Source organism: Scleropages formosus, chromosome 7 (genome assembly GCF_900964775.1).
Source record: "Scleropages formosus chromosome 7, fSclFor1.1, whole genome shotgun sequence".
NCBI lineage: Eukaryota > Metazoa > Chordata > Actinopteri > Osteoglossiformes > Osteoglossidae > Scleropages > Scleropages formosus.
The window spans coordinates 1,905,101-1,924,758 of NC_041812.1; the positions used below are offsets into that span (position 1 = coordinate 1,905,101).

Consider the following 19,658-nt stretch of genomic DNA (forward strand, 5'->3'; position numbering starts at 1 on the left):
CACGCACACACACAAAAAGCGCATTTCAATTATCGTCTATATGAGAGTGGAACAGGGTCAGCAAGCATCCATGTCACAAAGGCTAATAATTCCAGATTTAGAAACACACATGATTAAGGGAGACTTAATATCAAATTTTAATAATATAATTTTTATCTTCTTCCAATTTCATCTTTAATTTGTTCTCACTATATGGTTTATTTGCCCCTTTTATCATTACTCTGGATTTCAAGTACTTGTCGAACACTAAAACAGGTCTAACTGCACAAAGGACAACACGGTAAAATGACTGAAAACATCTCAAGCACTAAATGAAATGAGTCCCTGAACCTCATTTATTCACTCTGAGCAAACCTCCTCCTTCTCGCAAACACAGCATCATAAGTTCGGAAATGTTCATTTGAGAAAAACAAAGAGGTAAATTGTACTGATGGTCAATAATGACAGTGTACTGGGTATAAGGTCTGAATGACTAAATGATTACAGGCTCCCTATTAAATCATCACCATTTCAACACATTACCCACTTAAAACACCACAAGAGCCCAATTAGCCCATATGGTGCTAATCACTGTATAGACTTTTCATCTTGGTGCCCTTTAAAAACAGAGATAAAAATCCATAAAAAGTAGTCATGACTGCAAAGTGGTAAAAAGGTGCCAAGAGGGTACATCTTTGTTTACATTCATGGAGCCAATGAGAGCACAATACCTGTGTGCTACATGCAGTCAGTGATCAGCCCTCTGCTACGACCACATTGTGTGAACATTCGGGTTCTTCATGACTTTCTAGAAAATGTTTTACAGTTTAATTAGAAGTCTTGGTCTTGCTGTACAACATAACATGCAAGCAGCATAGTGGTTAGAGTTTCTACCTTTGGACTATGTACGTTGAATTGGTACAGTGAAAATTACCCAGCTGTATAAATGGGTAAATCACTGTAAGTCGCTTTGGAGAGAAGTGTCAGATAAATGAATAAAAGTTTTGTAGGTGTATCACGCTGGCTGTGGAACAAAGCGTTGTTACATTTGTGATCACCCCCTCTTTTCTGCTTTTGTCTCAATGCATTTTAAACATGTGCGTTAATCATGTTTTTAGTGACTGAGATGGATTATGCAAAATAGAGCCGGACTGCACAGCACTAAACGCATTTGCCGTCTACCACCCCCCACTGCCTCTCACAGACAGGTAAGGCGACCTTTCTCATCTATTACATTCACAATCCTTCATATTGTGCTTTTCATTATACAACATTGCATACTGTGCATCAGTTATTCAAAACTCATATTACACTGTTTACTCATGCTCTTTATACACAATATAGAGCATTACTGTATTTGTGTCTCAGGTTAAAAATAACCCTTCACTACTGCAACTTCAATTATGCCATTATAATGACCATTTAGAGCACCACTTTATTTAATGCTCCATTTTTTAGAAAGTGCTGAAGTATTACTGCATTACATGAAGCTGTTTAACTGGTGTTTCTTTTGGACTGATGTTCGCTGTTCTCTGATGTTCCTTTTCCATGTGTTTTAAATAAATATAACAAAGATTTGATAAATTACTCTCTCACTAAACATTCTGCTTTCTTCCACCTCAAATTCTATGTGGCCACTGGATATTTTTAATGATAATCACTTCTGTTTTTCACCGGTCTCCTATTTTAGATTTCTAGCTGTGTGTGCAGTTTTCATCAGAAGTACACTGGTGATTGATGGACAACTGCACTCGTAAGCATTGTTACTGCACACCTTAAATTAGGGACAAGAACAATTACTCAAATAAAAAAATAAAATAAATAAATAAATAAATAAATCTTCCTCACTCATTAATAATCCATTTTACATTCACAAATGTCACTTCCGTCATCTGGGAAGCTGTGAATGGTAATGACTGCAGAAGACTGCAATTGCTACAGCAAAGGAGATAAAGGTCGCTGTCATTATGCTGCTCCAGCATCAAGGTGAAAGGCGACAGGACTGTGCTGGTTTGCTCTGAGAATAATCTACACTCCTAGAAGCAGACTTATTGGGCCTCAGACAAAAGGGCTAGGGGGACTACAGAAGGACTATCCAAAAATCTGGCAGCCCACATATAGGTACTGTTTCTTAGGTGCCCTTGGGTCTTAACCATCCCCTTCTACCCAAAAAGTCATACGTCCTGCAGACACTCCTGCATGAACTCAAATCAAAGCACAAATGACACAAATACATTTTGACCTGCAAAGATGCTGGGACTTACACATTACTTTCAATAGCATTTTATACCCCTAGAGCCCTTAGATAATCTCTGAGTTATCAGGTTATGAGATGTGACTGTGCATTTATCAATCCTTTATTACCATCTATTACATTTATACTTCGTTTTAGAACTTGGAATTATTCTTAAACCTTGTTCACTGTTGTACTTCCTGATAAGTGATACTGACTTAACTGGTTAGTAGCTCAGAGTCTTTGCTGCAACTTCACATTTACAAACCTATGATCTCAGAGAACTCCGTTAGCATCGTCTGACCTGACACATCTAACCTGACACATCTAACCAACTGGAATTTATATTTTTCGAGAAGGGTAAATCAGGGATTTCTGAGGGACATTACCTTAGTGTCAGGTCTGATGGGCGTGGCCACGGGGGGCTCAGAAGGCTCTGTGACCTGAGTCTTCTCCTCCTCCTCCTCAGCCTTCTCCTCCTCAGCCTTCTTCTCTGGCGTTACTGTGGTAATGAGGTCACCGGTGGCGATGGCCTTGGCTGTCCCATACTGCGCTGTTCCCACCTCTGAAGCGGAGACGGAATCCTTCATGAGTATTTCCTGGTTCTCAGTCATGGGAGCTAGATTGCAGAGAGATATTTGGAACACTGATAATTAGCAGGAATTCATGGTGTTAAATTTAGCAACATTCACAGTACAGAAGTTACACAACCACAGATAAATGGTAAAAGGAGAAATCAGGTGAAATTATAAGAACGGTACATGTTGTAAAGTGGAAAATAATTGCTGAGTTGAACTGAATTATTGAATTACTACTCAAAAGACAGTCCTCAGTTATCATGAGGAGTGAAGCACCGTTAAGAATTTCTACCAATGTCTGAACAATTGCCTGTATTTTCAATGAATCAGCTCTTCCAGGATGGTTTCAATCATATCATAATGATTATCATCCATGAAATCTTAATATTCCACTTCAGGCTCTAAATAATTTAGAGACCTAATGAGTACTGTCCTCGAAGAAAGAACATCAAGCCCTTCTGCAGAGTGTAGTAATGGCACTGATCACTGCAGAAGACGCAAGTGCAGAGGAAATGAATTCATGTGGCGTAAGTAAGTTTAAAAAAAAATTAAAAAAAAAAAAAAGGCAGGAGTGTGACAAATTCACCTCCGTGCCAATTAGCAAGGCGGTCCCATATTATCAGACCTGTCTATATTAATACAAAGAAAAACATAAAAAGAAGCTAGTCAGCTTCAACAAATAAATTTATATGCATGTTCTGTACGTGTCTAAAAAACAGATGCATGCCTACCATATGTATATATAAATACACTATTTTGCATCCGTTTCAGGACGGATAATGGAACAATGCAACTGAATGATGTTTAACATGTTTTATTCAGTTATGAGGGCCTCCTTAAAAGCTTCCCTCTGTTCCAGATACATCATCTGAGCGAGGCACAAGGCCCACATGGATGCCAGCAGCAAGGACAGACCTAATAGATCACAAAAGCAGAAGGGGAACAGTTCAAAGGAAATTTGCATTTTGGAACAAAAATGGCCACACATGCTTCATATCTCCAGAGTGGAAAGCAGGTAAATCCTTACAGTGAGTAATCCCTTCTTTGTAAAGGTGTACAGAATAAACACAAAGTCTGGAAATCTGTCCTATTTTTGGACTGGTCATACATTACAGGTTTTCTGTAAAAGGCCTTGATAAATAAGGACATTAACGGTGGTCTGGGAATAGCTGATAAAGTTCAGACCTGAACAAATGAATCCACAGTGCTCTAGATTAAAGAATGGAGATGAGCTGGATGGGGTTGTGGGACAGTCAGGTAAATCAGATGCACCATAGCCAGGGATTATGGGGGGACGCTATACGTACCCCCATCCAAGCTTCGGGACATGGTGTAGCGCTTGCTAGAAGAGCGTTCAAAGTATGGTGCTGGCCGGACAATCTGAGAACTGGCCCGTCGCGTCTGCGCCTGGGTACGTCCACTGTAGCGGAACTTTGAGCCCAGTGTCAGGAACTTCTTGGGGGGGGCCTCTGGGGACACCAGCCTGTGGGGGGGAGGGGCATCAGTTTCAAGGCCACAATAAGGACTTGCAATCCCTGTATAATTAGAGCTTTCATAGGTATCTTTAACACACCATTAACACACATTCACTCCACTTATGTTACCAATTGCCTCCTGTGACACGAAAATGTTGCCTTTTCAGAAACCAGGTAATTACAGTACACTCAGTTTCCCAACAAAGCTCTGCATACATCTGTGAAACACCATTGAGAGAAGTTCACTTGGATGCATCCTTTCCTCACAAAATCTGGTTTTGTTCTCGATTAACTTAACTGGATTCAGTGTTCTTTGCAGGCAGGCTGCTAACAGTTATTCTTTGGCATTATTGGGTTTGTTTTCATTTGTGTCCTGTTGACGTACAACAGATGTCAGAAAGACTGAGAAGACAGATGTCAGGCTAGAACTGAATCACACAACAGTTTATTTCAAGAAAGCTGGTGTGACTCAAGTTGTTCCACTCCATGCCAGTTCCTTCAGGAATATTCATGACTGTCTAAATAAGCATCTTCAGGGAAACCATTCAACAGACTACACCCCAAAAGAAGGTGGGTAAGGATCTCACCTCAAACAATATCTACAAACAGAATATCCTCAGAAGCCATCAACTTAATCTATCAACAACTTAATGAGTATAATTTGTAATAAAAGTCAAAGAGTGTGGCAATGGGCACAGCAGATGGCACAACAGGTAAGGACATGGACTTCTTAGTCTCCCACTTAAAAAAAAAAAAAAAAAAAAAAAAAACACTGCTGTCTAAAAACGGGTACATTCTGAGCAGCTTTGTTTAAAAAGCACCAACCAAGCAATGAAAGCAATGAAGTAACTTCATTATTATTTCAATAACTTCAACTTTATATCTCATCAAGAGGTTGAATCACCTTTGATGAACCAAGGTTATGAACAACAAAAACAGCAGCTTTAACAAGAGTTGATCTGCTCTGTTGGTACATGTCTCTATATAAATATTTTTATATCATGAACACTGTTGAGCCAAGTTATCAAAATGTCTCCATTCAGTGCACTGCTTCACATCCTGTGCTTATGAGGTAGACTCTATACCACTAGAACCTTATGCAATTATTAATAAAAAATTAATGAATGGATGGATGAAAGTACACTCATCTCTGATATTCAGCCTCCTGATCCTGGTTTTCATGTATCCAGTTTGCTAGTATTAAGACCACTTATTATTGACAAGATTCTCATTCATGTGGTCTGGGACATCAGCCCAGGCTGGCAATATTTGGTCCAGCCTGATAAACTGCGTTTTAAAACTGTGCCAAGCAGCTGAATGAGAGACACTGTGGGTCGCAGTGCATTCTGATAACACAGCACCCACACTCTCAGTTGCAGTTCACTATTCTACCATATGGACGGATGACGCGTCTCCTTTGCATCGTGATTAGGTCTCAGGCTACACATCCTTATAGATACAATGGTGCAACACAAGGCGTTAATAGGGAACCAAAGCTCGTGGACCTGTTGGATGAACCTGAATGTTTTGCATTATTGTGGTTTTATTACCCAATTATTCATTTATTCTCGTGAAAAAATGCTCAGAAAGAAGAAAAAAAGTGTTAACTACGTTGGAGAAGGCAAACGTGCGGGACTAGCTCATATCTTGGAAAAAAATTTGAAAGTGTTAAAGCATATAGAACATGGTTACACTCATATTTCGCCTGCATTAAGTTTGGTTAAAACCAAAGTGCAAACTAGAAGAGTGCAGCCTCTCCATCACAATCTACTCCACCACCCCACACACACACACACACACACACACACACACACACACACACACACACACACACACACACACACATTTTCTGAACCGCTCGTCCCATACAGGGTCGCGGGGAGCCGGAGCCTACCCCAGCAACTCAGGGTGTAAGGCTGGAGGGGGAGGGGACAGACCCAGGACGGGACGCCAGTCTGTCGCAAGGCACCCCAAGCGGGATTCAAACCCTAGACCCATCGGAGAGCAGGACCCGGTCCAACCCACTGCGCCCCCTCGCTCTACTCCACCACTTGCCACCAATAAGTTTATTTTATGAAACCATTACTTTTAAAATTTATAATGTTGTAATGTTTTATTGGGCATCATATAGAATAATTTTGAGGTTAACTTGGGATTGGGTTGGAACAAACAAATAATGGAATAAGTAATTTCATTACATAATTTTTCCCAATTCAGGAGCAAATTAAGACCAGTTAGTTAATGGGGGATAAGTGTACTACATTAAAAACAAGGTATAAATAATATATTTTTTCCTACAAATTACACAGTATGTTGAGGTTGTCACTGTCATGCATTAAAATACCTCTTATTTTGATTTTCTAATTAATTTTAGGTGACATTTTTCACTGGGATAATGTTAAGATGATCCCCTCCCAACAAGAATTTGCCTAACGGTGAATTTGTGGACCAAATTAACTGCATTAAAGTGAGAGCTGGGTGTACTGTGTTCAGCCTGGAGGTCTTACCTGAAAAAGGTGTGGTGTTCTACACAGACCTTCCAGAGCCTCTTGGCTGCTCTGTGGTTGGGGAGCTTGAATCCAATAGTGCTTTCAAACTGCTCAAACTGGAGGGAGAAACACCCATAGTGAGTGTTCAGCATTGGCAAACAGAAATGTAACGACAGGATTTGACCTCCATGTCTAGCCTCTTTCAACTTTCTGTACTTAGATGATGGGCAGAGGCCTATAGTGAGGTGATACTGTATCACACACCCATGCGCTGTGTACACAACACACAAACAGAGGACACAGTTTAAATTCCCTTTTATTGGGCTGATCCCCTTGGCTGTAAAATGGGAGAGAAAGGCAATGATCTCTCAAAGCCAAATAAAATGGATAAGAAATGTGCTGTCCTGCTGTTGGAGAAAAACAACTTCAGATTTTTCTTTCAAATTGCAGATGATCTCACAACAAAGGTGCTGAAGTTTTAATAAAGACCCACTCTGACACTGAGCTGTTTGTTCTAAGAAGGTTGTTTATGCAAATCACTCACCAGAACAAAGGGGTATTTTTAAAATCATAAGTTGCCAATGGAAATTTAACACCCTGAAAATGCAACAGCTTTTCTTAAAAAAGGTTGGTAAACCTAACAAATACATACCCTTGCCCTCCTTCATTCTCGCAGTGACAGCCATTAAGGCAAAAATCAACAAATAAGTAGACACACCATGAACAGAATAATTTTGAAGCTCAATAATGGATTCTGAAGGGCCATTTTTGATTTTTTCATCATTAACTGCACTGCAGGAAGATGCTATTTGAACACAGGGGACATTCAATGGCAAACATGACACACAATTCAAATTATCCAGCAAAAGGCCTTTCTGTATCAGTGAAAATCCTCAGATGAGTGAGCGGGAACCGGCTGCGGTCTTTACCTCGCCTGGTCTTATTTTGATGTAGAAGTTGTTCCGTTTGTAGGATATCTTGAGGACCTTCGGCCAGGCGAACCTATTAATGCGCAGCCTGTCACGGTAGATGAGTAGGCCGCTGGCGCAGACTCCCAGCATGATCTCCACTCCCTCTGAATCCTGTAGGCAACAAGCACTGGTCACCCTGGTATCTGGCCAGCCCCCAGACAACCCACACTCTGTTTTTACATGATAAAAACATTCACTAAATTTAAAAATTAACCAACGGATATCAACGGATTCAAGATGGATCGAGACAAGTTTTGTCTTGGACTCTGACTGTCCTTCAGCACCAAATTCTTTCATCAAGTAGGCTGGACCAAAGAGTACTGGTACTGAAACCATAAAAACGGAGCAAAGCAAAAGTGCCCACATATGACTCTCGATGTCTGCAGCTTCTTGAGGCTGCTGAACGAAAACAGAAGTTTCGTGTATATTCATACTACTGATATATGTACTGCTTACTACGGTCATGCATTGTACACTTTTAACACACTGGAGAAAAATGGCATTCATTAAATGTGCAAACAGGTGTCATTTTTCTCTTCAATGATTCCACAGAACACAAATGAAATACGCAATTCACAAATATACCAGCTACTGTAACTGCACCTAAGATAAAAGTGCAGTGTTACTACCACTCATCATTTTTGTTCATCATTCCTGACCTACACTAATGGTTCTTCAAAGCATATGTTAAGAGCACATTCAATTCATTAAGGTGTCTATTATTCTACACACTCATACACTGTCCTGCAAGGACGACATAGGACAGCAGAAATTATGCACCAACAGGAAAATAAAATACAGAAATGTCATTTGTTCTAACGGTTGTTTCTTTGATACTTTGCTTTTTTAGAGGCCATATTCTTTTTAATCACACGGCAGAGAGATCGGAGAGGGAAAAAGAGCCGTACCTACCTAGAAATGTGCAATAACACTGACAATCTGGAGAGGGAAGAAAGAGCGAGGGGGATTTTGCCCCTTAAGTTCTTAAGGGCCATGAGAGGCTATGACCCATATGATCTCGGTGGACATATGGTTCTCAAAGGTAACTGGGTGAAGAGGGCTAAACTGGGGCCATGGGGCAGGGCCTGGGACAGGGCCTGACTGTGACCTTGTACGGTCTGGCCAGGGACCTTTTCCTTGTGACAGCAGTCCCGAGAAATGACGTCCAAGCACAGCACTGCAGAGTGGCACGCAAACTGCAGCCCAGATGATGAGGTCTACAATCTATGGTCATGCACGAAGACCACCTGACACAAACACATAAACACACACAGAATGCAGCCTTACCTCCCCCTTAGCTGGAGCCAAGCACTCAAAGATGCTTCCTATCAACTAGGCCATTTGGTAAGAAAAGAGAGAAGACATATGCTGATCTATGCAAATTGAGGGAAATGTCCTTATATGCATCCTCACCAAGAACACTATGAAGACCAATGACTGCACGCTGACATCTACAGTATTCTTAGACATTGTCATTTTAGGTAGATAGTCATTGATCTGTTACGTAGTCTGGTCTCATTTCGAGGGGCTAGGTGAGCATCTTAAAGAGCAGAGCAGCTCAAATGGCATCACAGGGGCAGCAGACAAAGAACAGGCAGCTGAAGTCATAGTGAGGGAGGCCTCACTGCACAGAGCTCTCCTTTGCAGGACTGCCCAGTACTGCTTCTGCAAAATATTCCTCAGCTAAATGTGTTGAAACAGCAAAGAATCAAATGGCAGCTTATTCTCTATACAGCAACTTTTGTGCAAATTTTCTACCTTCATTACATGACGACAATGGAGATGGTCTAAATTAACAGTAAAATGATGTTCACTGGAGACAACTGAGCTCATGTTTGGTCTCTGCACTGTTTAACAGCCATCTGCACAGTGAGCCTGATTAAGGGCCAGTAGGAGGTGCTGCAGGCCCCAAGTTGCCACCCCCATGAGGGGGCGCTATCACAGGCAGCAAGCCCACACTACTGGGTCAGACAGACAGACAGACAGACAGACAGACAGACAGACAGACAGACACACACACACACACACACACACACACACACACACACAGGGGAAAAAAGGCATGCTCCACCCTGAAAAAAAATCCAAACACCTGAAGAATGAGTGGGGTTCGCAGGGAGGTCTCACAAAGGTCTGGACAGAGACAACATCACAATGAATGCGTTATAACATCATCACATCTTGTGTGGGCAACATGACATCGTTTTATGTCATGTTCCTGGATGCTGTTACTGTTGGCCCATCATAACAAAATTGTTGGCCCATTGCTGGCCCTCAGGCTTTTCTACAAAAAGACTGCGCATGCAAGCATGAAGCTTACAGAGCCTTTTCAGGTGTTCAATGTGTGTTCCCAAGCTGCGTTTTCCCTGCTAAAAATCTGATGCTTAACATCACACCTCATTCAATGTACATCAAAAGCACTCCACAGTCAGATGCAGGATGGAGGCAGGAGAAGAAGGTCTGTTCACCTTGGCATGGTGGAGGTCCACTCCATACATGGACAGCTTCTTGGCATTCTCTAGGAAGTGCATCTCAGCTTCAGCAGGTGTCATTCCCCTGTGTAAAGAAAGCAATTTTAACACCCCATGTCCCAAATCTAACAGAGAAAGAAGTGCCATTATCACTTACGTGACCAGCTCCTACAGTGGACAGACACAAATGTACTATATCACCACTATCTATGCACATTTAAATTAAAAAGGGTTCTGCAGTCAGTGACCTGTATACAAAGGTCCCTCCTATCGAAATGAAAGGTTAAAAGAACACAGCTATTAGCTAACACCTATATAAGTGAAAGTCATAGTGAGGCAGAATGCAAGAGGTAAATGTGTACTTTTGTCACGACTGAAACATGAAGATGCATGGTATTAAGACAACGCATGGCTCGCACACTAGGAGTTGAAAGGGCTCTCTGAGAGTGAGCTCTGGACCAACAAGGAGGGTGGTTATCCTGTTAATCCTCATCTTCGTAAGCATCCTTCTCACCGGGGCTGGGGCTGAGGCCTTGCAATAAGCATGCCAGTAGCACAGGATACGTATGACCAGCGGGGTCTGCGGGTATGTTTTTAACTCCGTTTCCATTTGAAATGAAATTAGAAATGCGAGCAAAAACTGTATGATTTGTACAAGGTTGACTGTTAGGTATTATTGAAGCTGTACCCAATTCCATATATATATATATATATATATATAATTATAAAATTTATGTACACACACACACCACCAGAGTACATCTTTAAAGTGCTTCCATTTTTTCTGCATTCCGTCTATCCTATGTGGAATAAATCTGATTGGACAAGGTAAGGACAAATTAAATATCTTGGTTCCAATAATGCCAGGCAGCTGACCGAGAAGAGCAGTAGCAGCAGACCAAGCAGCAATAAGCTCTGAAATATGACACACTTGTAGTTTTTATGTAAGTCCATGATTTTCTCCTCTAGCTCCTTGGTCTGGTTGGGGGCGAAGCGGAACTCGCTGACATAGTCCGTGCCAAGCTCCTCTGGGTCATAGTCCCCCAGCTCAGACTGCACCGTGTAGGAGCCCAGGACAGTGTGCGTAGCGAAGGAGCAGGGCAGTCGACCTGACACTACATCGTCCCGCAGCTGCAGGCACAGGTAGTACCTGAGAAACGAGACAAGATCAGTAAGAGCATTGACCATCAAATCATCTTGAATCTCAGGACTAGCAAAACGACTGTTTGAAAAATAAATTTTACATGATGAGCAAAATTAAGAGTGAAATTTAAGATATGGAATCTAAGTAGCAAATTACCTATATTTATTAACAACTTCTTACAGTTAGAACTATACCCCAGCTGTAACAGAATCTGAGTTGTGTGAAGTCTCTGAATAGTGCTGTGGTGGGGGGGGTGAGAAGACCCATTCAAATATTTTATTAGTTCCAATTTTTCAATGAAACAATGACTTTGAATACAAATACTAATTGCTGACTAATCTATAACACTTTTCACTGCCAAAAAAGTTGAAGATAACAGAAGCATGAAATACAGAAACGTGAAGACAGATTCTGCACTCACCGTGTAATATCCTCGGATAACTGGGCAGGATCTGGTGGGTAAAATTTCACATTGAAGGCGAAATTCCAGGCTCCACCTGAAACAGATCACATAAAGTTGCATAAATGAAAATGCAGGGCTGAATAGAACAAAACAACTGAAGGAGTGAACTATAGAAGAAAACAGACTTCTTATCTGCTTCTTCAGCTCCTTGGCAGGGTCCAACCAATTCTGTAAAACAAATCACTGATAATCAATACAAATAGCCTTAACAGCCTTCATCACAACAAAATTTGGCTGTATTGAAATGGTACCTTCTGATTTTCCATATCACGGAATGTGATGCCAAAATAGTCTTTTTCCAGAAGGTTGAGATGATCACACACTTTGTCAAACAACAACTGGCCCTTGGCCCGTTTCTGTTAAACAAAAGCAAAAGACACATATATGGTTACTCTGGGAGGCTGAAGAGAAAAGTACTGAAGTGCGATACATGCGAAGAGGAGGAGTATGGGTAATGGCACAGTGGGACCAAACAGCCAGGATTATTAATGTTCTCCACAGCATTGGGCAGCAGCCATGAACTGAGAGGCTGTCAAATACTTATCACTGCAGGAATAATGTTTAGAACCCACATCAGACAATATGAACTTCTGATTCACTCCACTGCAGCTTGAAATAGAGAAACTGAGCAGAAACGTTGTAAAAATAAGCGGCTGATTGACATCATCTGGTTCACGTGAGCCGGCACAAGCAGCAGAAAAAGTTGAGACAACTGAGGGATACACATGAGCTACAAACAGCAACCAGAATGTGCACACAGATCTGACACACATTTAGTGGAGACATGTCACCACATTACAAGGGTCTCGCTGGTTCAATAGTACTGGAGTACAAGTAACCCACGCACATCTCTGTATTACTCTTACTTTGCAGGGACAATTTTGCCCCATTTTATCTAAGTTCAAGGGTCACGTGCAGCAGCAGGTAGACAAAGGGCTGGTGACACTCATGGGGAACGAAGCATTGGCTGCTGTGACAGCGAGGATTGTGGGAGGGACAGCTGAGGCAGACATCTAAGGAGCCTCTTTACACAGCAGGGGCATGTTATTCTCCACCTGTACCGCCACTGTCCCATGAACACCCCTAACCCCACTGATGATTCTCCTACTGACAGCAGTTCCAGGGAGCATGCCGAGGTTATTTTTAATCCAGTGTTGCCAAGCCCTCCTTCCCCAGTTTGACACCATCATGGCCTAGACAATAGAGCCAACTGACGAGAAACTGCTCTGTTGAGGGGGGTAATATTTGAGATGGGGTACGTATTTCTCCAGCACACACATCCACAGACACTCACACAAAGTGACCAATAACGAAAGGCTTTCGCAGCAACCTTGGGATGACATGTGTCTATGTATGCGGGATGGAGGCACAGCGAGTAGCGCTGCTGTCTCACAGCGCCTGGATGGTGCGAGAGGACGTGGATTCAATCCCTGCTCAGTCTGTGTGGAGTTTGCATGTTCCCCCCATGCCTGTGTGGGTTTCCTCCCACAGTCCAAAGACATGGTGGTCAGGTGCCCCCACAGTGTGTGAGTGACAGAGTGTGTGTGTTCCACTGATGTATGGATGAGTGACCCAGTGTAAGTAGTGTATCTAGCAGTGTAAGTCACTGTGGTGAATAAGGTGTGTGGGCTGATAACACTACATAGAGTTCATTGGAAGTAACTTTGGAAAAAAGTGTCTGCTGAATAAATAAATGTAATGTAAATGTATGAAATCCAAGCATCTCCTTTTACTGTTCCAGGTCGCAGACCTCTATGTGAGACACTTCAGGATACAAGAGTGATACGTATGTACACCTCAAAAAGCAGCCTCAGTGACACAACAAGCTGGCCCTTTAACATGGGAGGGGAGATTTCTTGCAGACACCAGACACACTTGGCATTCACTCTACTGGTGTTACTCAAGGCCTGAGAAGAGGTAAGGATAAACCTTGATTACAATTTTTTCCAACATTTGCTTTAAAAAGATTTCCTGTTTTGACTGTGAGATTCTTGAGATTAAAAAACAAAAATGAAAACAAACAAGAGAAGGAATAAAGGAAGTTCTCACATTAAGGATTCTTCTTTTTAACCAACATACTCACCTCCATTTTTACATTATATTTACATTTATTCACTTAGCTCACACTTTTCTCCAAAATGACTGACAAGGTGAAGATCCCCACAATTTACCCATTTGTACAGCTGGGCAATTTTTACTGAAGCAGTTAGGCTAAGTACCTTGCTCAAGTGTACAACTGCCGGAGATGACAGTCGAACCTACGATCTTTGGGTCCAATGGCAGCAGCTTTAACCTCTACACTACCAGCTGTCTGTTGCATTCAGCTGCTTTTGTACTGTGCTGCAGGTACAGCATGAGCAACAACAGGTTACTGGAAAGCAGGGTGTAAATGCATGGGCTTTCGTCAGTGATTCATTTCTACACATCTGGTCTTCATAGCAATAGTGCAGAAAAACACTTAAATGAGGGTAAAACTGACAACTGAGGCATATGATAGTCAAACTCAACCCTACAGTTACACGTCATCTGTTATATTTCATACCTGAACTCAACCTTCATATCCCTCAGTTTTTGTAGCCATCTCCCATGACTGTGGTAAAAGCAAGAATACTGCACTAATTTAAGCATTCCTTACCTTGAGGCAACTTCACTGCAGAACAGATAAAATTGTACAATTAAATTTGTAAAGAAGATTATTAAATATTAAGGTCCCTAAACCGATGAGGACTGGCTGGAAAAGTCAACAATTTGTGATCCTGTCCCTCTAAGCTGGACTGTCCATTCTAGTCAGCGGTCCTGGGAATCCCTGGGGACACAGCTCAGCCGTAGGGTTCAGCCAGACAATAACAAAATGTGGCTGTACTGAAACAGTACCTTCAGTACCTGCCCAGCACCGCAGCAAGGCTTTCGCCTTCCTATAAAGGAACAATGAACAGAAACATGGCTATATAGCTGCCTGGAAAAATGTTATGGACGTGGTCTGTGTGCCAGAAGTGCAGCGTTCATGCTGACGAAGCAGACCTTTTCCTCCGGTGCTGCACGACACCTTTTCATGCCAGTTGTGCATCGGCAAAAGGCTCGACCCCCACCCCCACGCCATCCAGCATGCATGATAAGCCCATGACATCACTCACTGCATTTTCCAGGACAACAACTGTTTGTTGAGCTTTCAATTTGATGCTAATACTAATCTTCCCAAATCCAAAGCAGAGCTAAAACCACTTTAAGTAGATTGCTTTAGAGTCCTTGGCACATTACTTTCCCTTTCCTCTCGGTCAACCAAGCAGAAAAATTCTGGGGACCAGAAAAAATTTGCCGGGACATTTTCTGCTTACGGGTAGTAATCCAGGGGGTGGGGCCAGAGGAATCCTGTTTGTTGATGTGCTCTGCTTCGCTGACAGTGATCAGACTATAAGTGCTACAGATGAGGAGGAGCCAAGAACCCCTAATTTGGCAACTACAACCTAAATCACTTTGAAAGCTGCACACAAATCCACAATAGAGCAGGAGGGCATCTACTGTATATCTATATTTTGACTTCGTAACAGAGAGAACTACTGGCTAGCATGCGCTTTAGCTTCAGGACAGAAAAACTTTGCAAAATACACACCAGCATTCACTAAGAGATCTCCTGGCCCCTGTCTGTCTTGGTAAAGACGCAGAAAGCTATGATAAATGCCATTAAAATTGCTCTGCGACACTCATTTGCTGTGCTCAGCTCAGCCTGTATGGCGTGACTACTGAATTATTTGTCGTCCCCCCCCCTTTGTCTCCTCAACAGCCTCAAGTGCCCTGCCTGCATTTTGCCATTTACTGAAGGGATTTAGAAAGCCAACTGGCACTTGGATTGCATTCTTGGTCTGAGAAAAAAAATCTTTGTTTTTGTTTTCTATAAATACAATCTGAGCTGTGATTTCAAAATTGGTATAATTAAAACCAAAAATCCAGAATGTGGATTCACAGTGACATTCACAAAGGGCTTTACTGCTCTGACCTCAAAAGAAGCTGCTAAAATATCTAGAGTCAAATCAGATTTTAATGTAAAAGCCAGTTATCAAACGTGAATATTTTTAAGACACAGATTACAGCAATGCATTTGAATAACCCACTACTATTTTCTCCAAGGACCAAATTAACACTTCAATCCAAAAATTCTGAAATAGATATTTTTAAAATGACATTTTTATTTGAAATCATATAACAGTCTCTTTCAAACATTATGGCAAGGTTTTCTTTCTGAAAACATCTTCTGAACCCAGATGCATGTAAGATGCTGATGAAATCACTCTGAATAGGTCAGAAAAAGAAACAGATTGTATAGCAATCAGGTGAAATTCAAAGGTCACATGACGTGCAACCTTTTCTAAAATTTTTCTTACAGCACTTTTTTCAAAAGAGAACAAAACAGTAGTTCTCAGCTAATACCTGTGCAATTATGTTCCTGCTTTCAGAATGGAAATTCTCTCATGGAGTGACCGTTAAATCAAGGAAAAAAAGACTGAGCATCAGTAAAACATCCCTTTCAGGCATGAGCATTAAGTTTACCATCCTCCCTTGAAGGCTGTATTTCCCACATTCAAAGCCTCAGTGCTGCATTTCTAATCATAACAGATGTCAACATTCAGAAATACTAGCACTTTTCATACTGTGGAGCAAGATCCTTTACACTGCTCTTGCATCTACACATTTCACCATCCAGGTGTCAAGAGGTGTCCTTAACCTCATATGGAGGGAAAGAAAAAAGAAAAACCTAGTTTGCAACATGATTTTTTTTCTCCATGCCCCAAAACTAGCCCTGCTGAATGAAGACACAGACAAAGCCAAGGAGTCAACAGCATGTAAAAAATATAAATTCTGATGTCTGTCTGCTGCAGTTCATCAGAATGCATTTTTTTAACGTGCTGTTGACTCCTTCAGCTAGTGTGTCTTCATTCAGTACAGATGACTGTCTGCTGTCCCAAGCGCTCAGATTCCTTTCCACTTAATCTAAACCAGAACTGTTGTGATCATCGACCTCAATTCCTACATGAGAAAATAGTAAAAGGACTATTTCAAAATAGTTTTTTTCTTTTTTTAAAAAAGTTTTCGGCACTGCAATTTAATCAAATGAACGTAACACAGACTAAAAGACATGGTGTACATATGCAAGGCGCGAGACAAACAGGACGTTGAAATGTGTCTTCAGAGATCAAACCCTGTCCAAACAAATGCTTGCTAGATCGGTAAAAGGATTTTATCAGTCTCTCCATGTAACCTAATCAGGCAAGATTAGACAACACTTTATATAAATGTACTGGAACAAGTTGCCTCAATCAGATTTTAGACTCCTGTCACACACCTCGAAACATAAGTTAAAATGCAGTTTACCTTCACGGTGCTACATGGCAAAGGTACCCACAGAATAAGAAGCCCGAAATGATACAATCTCTGACATTAATTCTCTACTCAGAAGGACCTGCATTGATTCTTTTGGGTCACACAGCTTACCAGTAAAACTGTCTATTCATAATCAAACTGCATTATGAATTTTAATATAAAAAACTGACATAGCAGTAATGGAATATTGGCTGTTATCCATCTGGGTAGGAGCTCAGCCGTGGCTGGTATCCATTAGTCACTAGTGTGGAAAATACTTTATATTAGATTTATTCATTTAGCTGATCCTTTTCTCTAAAAGCAACATACAATGTTAAGCTACTTACAGTTATTTACCCATTTATACAGCGCTTGGTAATTTTACTGGAGCAATTTAGGGTAAGTACCTTGCTCAAGGGTACTATAGCTGGAGGTGGGATTCAAACCTGCAACCTTTGGGTCTAAAGGTAGCAGCTCTAACCACTACGCTACCAGCTGTCTATAACATACATATGAAGAATCACTGCACTACCAGCTGTAAATGTAAAATAGATTTTAAATACTTCCATATCTCTGATATGATTTTCAACTTAAATGAGCCAAAGCTCAAGAGATTCTGTAAACTTGGTTTAAGATATATGAAAAAGCAATCACTAATAATTTCTTCCCCCACTAGGTCGGAAGAACAACACAGAGGTTTCCACTTGGCCTAGAACATCTATATTGACTGCCTGAACCCTCAAACCCTGTTCCTGCTCACCTCCACCACACAGGTGTAGTCAGACCCATCCAGAAGGGTGACTTTGCACTGCATGTTTTTGGACTTCTTGGGGGTCTTCAAGGGAGACTTGGACAGCTTGCTGGATGAGGATCTTTGAGATGTCTTGTCGTCGTCTATCTGGTAGTCAAGCTTGGAGGCTGGGGTTCCTTCTGCCTCTCTTTGTTCGCTCTACAAATAAAAACACATCAATATTAATACACGCATTAGGTACTGTTCTACAGAGCAAAGCGTTACACTCACATTTCTGTACCATATACAAGGTATTTTTTCACTTGCATGCAAAACAACTATATCTTTATTAATTTAATAGCTCCATAGAATCCCTACTTCACAATTTAGACATACTGAGCAGCAAAAGAAGCAAGAGCACTGGGAAGCAGCTTTACAATAAAGATTAACCTGTCTTTGGCATGCACATTTCTTAGGAACTGACCACATTCAGTCTCCATTCTGCCATGATTTTAATAAGATTGTCTGAGATGAGCATGCTGCTATACCACAGCCGGCATAATCAAACACGTAACGTGGATACACATAGGAACGGGGAAAGATGTGCACAACAGCAAACCACTTATTGATGTAGCTTGCTCTGTAACAACAAAGGTGTCATGGCAAAAATTGTGCCACTGTTTCTTTTGTTTTTTTCTTCTGGCTATTAGCCCATAAAAGACCTCAGAATGCCCGCTGTTGTGACCAGCTATCCAATTCCTGCAAATATTTCATTTTTAGTAAGTTTCAAGTGGGGGAATTTTTACAGATGTTTGGTTTCTGCAACAGTAAACAAAATGTATTTGTCAGTGTGTGAGCAATGCACGATGCATGCATAATTCCTACTGCATAACTGTAGATTTCAGAAAATAATATAGAAAGCAAGTTGGAGGGTTCTGCGATGCAGGGAATTCACATACAGCTCTCTTACCTGGTCCTTTTTTGCGGGTGTGCTGTGACCGGCGGCTGCTGGAAACTGCTCCCCGTCGAATGGCTGGGAGCCCTGGAGGGGCGGAGCTGGCTGGGTAGGTGGGGCCTGGTCACGCTGCTCCTGCTTTGGCTCTGAATCAGAGCCTGATTCGGTCGTCATGGCAGATCACGCTGTGGGAGGTGCACAGAGAACCCACATGAAGAGCAGGGACGGCCCACCCATCAGCACGCAACAGCTCGACCTCTATCCAGAGCACCTCAATCCTACCAGCTCACACCTTTTATCCATATACACAGCATGTAAATTACAGAAATAAACACTCCATGTATGCATTAAGCAAAACATCCAATAGTATCTAAAAAGCCAGCAGATTTCAGATGAATACTCATCCATTAATACAGAAAAATAACTGTCAACAGCCTGAGCAACAGATCGCTTTGCTAAAGCTACGACTGTGGCGCTCTCACTCATGATGTGAACTTCATGACCATTATGTAGTCATTAATAACTTAAAGTTCATTTCACTAAAAATGTGTATTCCATTAAAGCAACTGTTTTCTTGCGAATACTTAAGATTTTATTTGCAACTTATTCACTAATATCACAAAAATGACAGCAGTATCCAATCTAATTACTTACATCAGTGATGAGACCGCCTCAATATATCTTCCAACCATAACTATAAAAATTGCCCTTTTCCCATCTTCGAGATTTTAGGTCAAGTGCTAAGATCCACTGATGTACATAAAATCCTTCACACGGATGTCACAATGAGCATGGACTGAATCAGAAGTTACTGA

The 19,658-nt window shown here is 41.5% G+C and overlaps 1 protein-coding gene across 8 annotated transcripts in view; it reads right to left on the bottom strand.

Annotated features, from left to right (window-relative positions):
• The window catches only part of epb41l3a (erythrocyte membrane protein band 4.1-like 3a), a 68,258-nt gene that overhangs the window by 17,699 nt on the left and 30,901 nt on the right, over positions 1-19,658 (bottom strand). For 6 of the 8 annotated variants that reach the window (XM_029253726.1, XM_029253724.1, XM_029253728.1 and 3 more), the window contains exons 2-12: positions 18,859-19,001; positions 17,919-18,107; positions 12,055-12,159; positions 11,929-11,971; positions 11,762-11,837; positions 11,128-11,346; positions 10,194-10,281; positions 7,684-7,836; positions 6,773-6,870; positions 4,098-4,273; positions 2,602-2,831 (exon numbers count right to left, since the gene is read on the bottom strand). In XM_029253726.1, the coding sequence (XP_029109559.1) occupies positions 2,602-2,831; positions 4,098-4,273; positions 6,773-6,870; positions 7,684-7,836; positions 10,194-10,281; positions 11,128-11,346; positions 11,762-11,837; positions 11,929-11,971; positions 12,055-12,159; positions 17,919-18,107; positions 18,859-19,001 (1,520 nt within the window). The remainder of the gene's footprint in view (positions 1-2,601; positions 2,832-4,097; positions 4,274-6,772; positions 6,871-7,683; positions 7,837-10,193; positions 10,282-11,127; positions 11,347-11,761; positions 11,838-11,928; positions 11,972-12,054; positions 12,160-17,918; positions 18,108-18,858; positions 19,002-19,658) is intronic. The other 2 variants (XM_029253727.1, XM_029253725.1) reach the window with 1 other exon arrangement.